General features: G+C 61.1%; 1 protein-coding gene across 1 annotated transcript; it reads left to right on the top strand.

The window, feature by feature from the left end:
- Window positions 1-422: 422 nt before the first annotated feature.
- Window positions 423-3695, top strand: LOC103799847 (SEC14-like protein 2; the record flags this gene model as incomplete). The annotated part of the gene is made up of 11 exons (XM_009072197.1): window positions 423-492; window positions 577-620; window positions 800-859; window positions 1081-1269; window positions 2362-2457; window positions 2633-2693; window positions 2769-2852; window positions 3007-3113; window positions 3188-3327; window positions 3417-3586; window positions 3664-3695. Coding segments are annotated over exons 2-11 (951 nt in total), but the record flags the coding sequence as incomplete, so codon positions are not given.
- Window positions 3696-3698: the final 3 nt, after the last annotated feature.

Raw genomic sequence — 3698 nt, 5'->3', positions numbered from 1 at the left:
CACTGGGGGTCACTGGAGCAGCGGGACACCTGGTAATCAGCTCCATCTATCCCAAAGGATGCCACTGGATGGGACTGCTCCGTCTGGTCCCTGCAGGACCCCCCAGGGGGAGCAGGGCAGGTGACAGCCCACGCTCACACCCTTGCGCAAGGGCTTGGGGACACCCAGTGCTTGGGGACACCCAGTGCATGGTGGCTGGGCTGGGGACAGTCCCCTGCCAGGAGGAGCATAGTAACTGCTGATCCTGGCTGCACGTGGCAGCAGGGACAGGGCAGGGGGTGACCCTTCCCCCTGGGTATGTCCCAGTCCTGGCTGGGGTGTTTTTGGGGGGACAAGGACAGGACAAACCTCTGGGCTTGGGTTTTTTTGGGTGGGATCAGGGACCCCTTTGCTAACTATCCCTCTTGTCCCCGCAGTTCCGGGAGAAGCTGCAGGACGTGCTGCCCTCCCTGCCCTCCCAGGACGACTCCTTCCTCCTGAAATGGCTCCGAGGTAACCCCAAAGTGGGGGACACCCCTGGGAGGGTGGGAGACCCCCGAGGCCTGGCATGGGGCTGAGCTCTCTGCTCTCTTGCAGCACGCGCCTTCGACCTGCCCAAGGCAGAGGCAATGCTCCGCAAGGTGAGGACACCTGCTCTTGGGGGACCCTGCCATACTGTGTCCCCTGGCATGCGACAGTGAACCCTGGGCCACCAGCCCAGCCCTCTCTCCCAACCAGGGTGACCTGTCCATGGGGTGCACCTTGTCCCATGGGGATGGTCCCCATATCTCACCCTGGCGTGCTCTGGTCCCCCTCACAGCACCTCGAGGTCCGCAAGTACATGGATGCTGACAACATCATTGACTGGGAACCACCTGAGGTGAGTGTCTGGGGCCCTGAGGGGTGGTCCTGAAGAGGACTGTCCTCCTGAGTGCCCTGGGGCTGGTCCTGCAGGGGACCTTTCCCCCAAGCTCCCCAGGGGTGCTGTCCTGGAGGGGACCGTCCCCTTGAGCCTCCCAGGGATGGTCCTGGAGGGGACTGTCCCATCCCCCCAAGCCCCCCGAGGGTGCACAGTGCCCTGATCCCCCTGTGTTCCTGCAGGTGATCCGGAAGTACATGGCTGGGGGGATGTGTGGCTATGACCGGGAGGGCAGCCCGGTGTGGTACGACATCATTGGGCCACTGGATGCCAAGGGGCTGCTCTTCTCAGCCTCCAAGCAAGACCTGCTCAAGAACAAGTTCCGTGACTGTGAGGTGCTGCGGCGCGAGTGCGAGCAGCAGAGCCAGAAGGTGGGCACCTGCCTGCCCACACCCTGCTGGCCCCAGCAGGCCCTTCCAGCCCTCTACGTCTCCATCTGGTCCATCCCTACCAGCCAGCAGCCCCTCCAGTCCTATAGGTCTTTGCCAGCCTCACAAGTCCATGTCTGGTTCACCTCTACCACCCAATATGCTTCCTAGCCCCATATGTCCATCTCTGGTCCATCCCCACCAGCCATCATATTCTCCAGCCCTGTATGTCCAGTCCATCACCACCAGCCATAGTCTCCCCCAGACCCACAGTCCATATCCTGTCCATTTTCCTCAGTCCATGTCCCTGCCAGCCCCATATGTTTACATCCTGTCCATCTCTACCACCTGATGTCCTTCCCAGCCCCGTATGTCCATCTCTGGGCCACCTCCACCTCCCCAGCCCTATATGTGCTATAGATCCATGGATCCCCTGTCCATGCCCCTCAGCCTGTCCCTGCCAGCCCCACAAGTCCATGTCTGGTCCATCTCAACCACCCAATGACCTCCACCGCCCCATACATCCATCTCTGTGCCATCCCTACCAGCCAATGTCCTCATCAGTCAAATATATTCTATAGGTCCATGTCCTGTCCATCCCCTGCAGCCTGTGTCACTGCCAGCCCATGTCTTGTCCATCTCCACCACCCAATGTCCTCCCCAGCCCCACAAGTCCACATCCTGTCCATCCCTACCAGCCATTGTCCTCCTCAGCCCTATAGGTTCTATAGGTCCATGTCCTGTCCGTCCCTCTCAGTCCATAGCCCTGCCAGACTCACAAGTACATGTTCTGTCTATCTCCTCAGCCAATGTCCTCCCCAGCCCTATCCATCCATCTCTGGTCCATCCCTACCAGCCAATGTCCTCACTAGCCTATATAGGTCCATGTCCTGTCCATCCCACCATGGACCATGTCCCTGACAGCTTCCTAAGTCCTCATCCTGTCCATTCCCACCCAGCCTGTGTCCCTGTTCCAGCTCCCATGATGCCCCTTCTCCACACACCAGCACTTAGGAGGAGGCTCTGGCTGGGGGTGGACCCCATCCCTAAACCCTTCCATGGGTCCTGCCTGACTGCCCCATCCTTCTGTCCCAGCTGGGCAAGAAGATTGAGATGGTGATGATGGTCTATGACTGTGAGGGCCTGGGCCTGAAGCACCTCTGGAAACCAGCGGTGGACACGTATGGGGAGGTGAGGGGCTCCTGCCCATCCTCCTTCCCTGGGGGACCGAAGGGATCTGGGCTGACCCCTGGCCCTGGGGATGTGCAACAGCAGGTCCCTGTGGTGCCCCACACCCTCAGGTGTTTTGGGGTGTGGGTCCTGGTGGGTATGTGGGATGGGTGACCGGAACTCCCCCATCCTGCAGCTCCTGTCCATGTTCGAGGAGAACTACCCTGAGTCCCTCAAGCGCCTCTTTATTGTGAAAGGTAAGTTTGGTCCTGGGGTCCTGCTCTCCACATTTGGGTGCTGACAACCCCCTAACACCCTCCATTGTCCCCCAGCCCCCAAGATCTTCCCTGTAGCCTACAACCTGGTCAAGCACTTCCTGAGTGAGGACACACGCAAGAAGGTGGTGGTGCTGGGATGTGAGTCCTTACCCTCCCCAGGGTGTCCAAAACAGGGATGTCACATCCCTCCTCTGCTGTCATCCCACCCAGGGAGGAAACCTCAACCCTGGGGGCTTCCCCAGCTGGGCTGGGGCTCACAGTCCCCCCCAAATTCACTGTCCTCCCCCTGCAGCCAACTGGAAGGAGGTCCTGCAGCAGTACATCGACCCTGGGCAGATCCCAGTGGAGTATGGGGGCACACTGACTGACCCCGATGGGAACCCCAAGTGCCTCAGCAAGGTAGGAGAAGTCCCTTTTGGGTTCTTTGGGGATGCTGGATGGTTCCCCTATCCCCACACCTCCATCCCTTCCAGATCAACTACGGGGGGGATGTGCCACAGCGGTACTATGTGCGGGACCAGCTGGCGCAGCAGTATGAGCACACGGTGGTGGTCAACCGAGGCTCGTCCCACCAGGTTGAGTATGAGATCCTCTTCCCCGGCTGTGTCCTCAGGTGAGTGGGGTGCTGCGTGCCACGGGGAGGGGTGGCACCCCGGGCGTGCTCCCAGCCCCACCGCAGGACCCGCCGTGTGCCCGGTGCAGGTGGCAGTTCCGCTCGGAGGGAGCTGACGTGGGTTTCGGGGTGTACCTGAAGACGAAGGTGGGGGAGCGCCAGCGCGCAGGAGACATGACCGAGGTGTACCCCAACCAGCGTTACAACGCACACATGGTGCCCGAGGACGGCTCCCTCACCTGCTCCACGCCTGGCATCTGTGAGTGCCTCCCCATCCCCAGGGTGCTGGGGGTCCCCGCGGTGCCCCCAGCACCCCCTGACCCCTCCCTCCCGCAGACGTACTGCGCTTCGACAACACCTACAGCTACCTC

The sequence above is a fragment of the Acanthisitta chloris genome, unplaced genomic scaffold (assembly GCF_000695815.1).
Source record: "Acanthisitta chloris isolate BGI_N310 unplaced genomic scaffold, ASM69581v1 scaffold12193, whole genome shotgun sequence".
Taxonomy (NCBI): Eukaryota; Metazoa; Chordata; class Aves; order Passeriformes; family Acanthisittidae; genus Acanthisitta; species Acanthisitta chloris.
The sequence above is the reverse complement of the archived record's forward strand: the minus strand, read 5'-3'. Positions and strand labels throughout refer to the sequence as shown.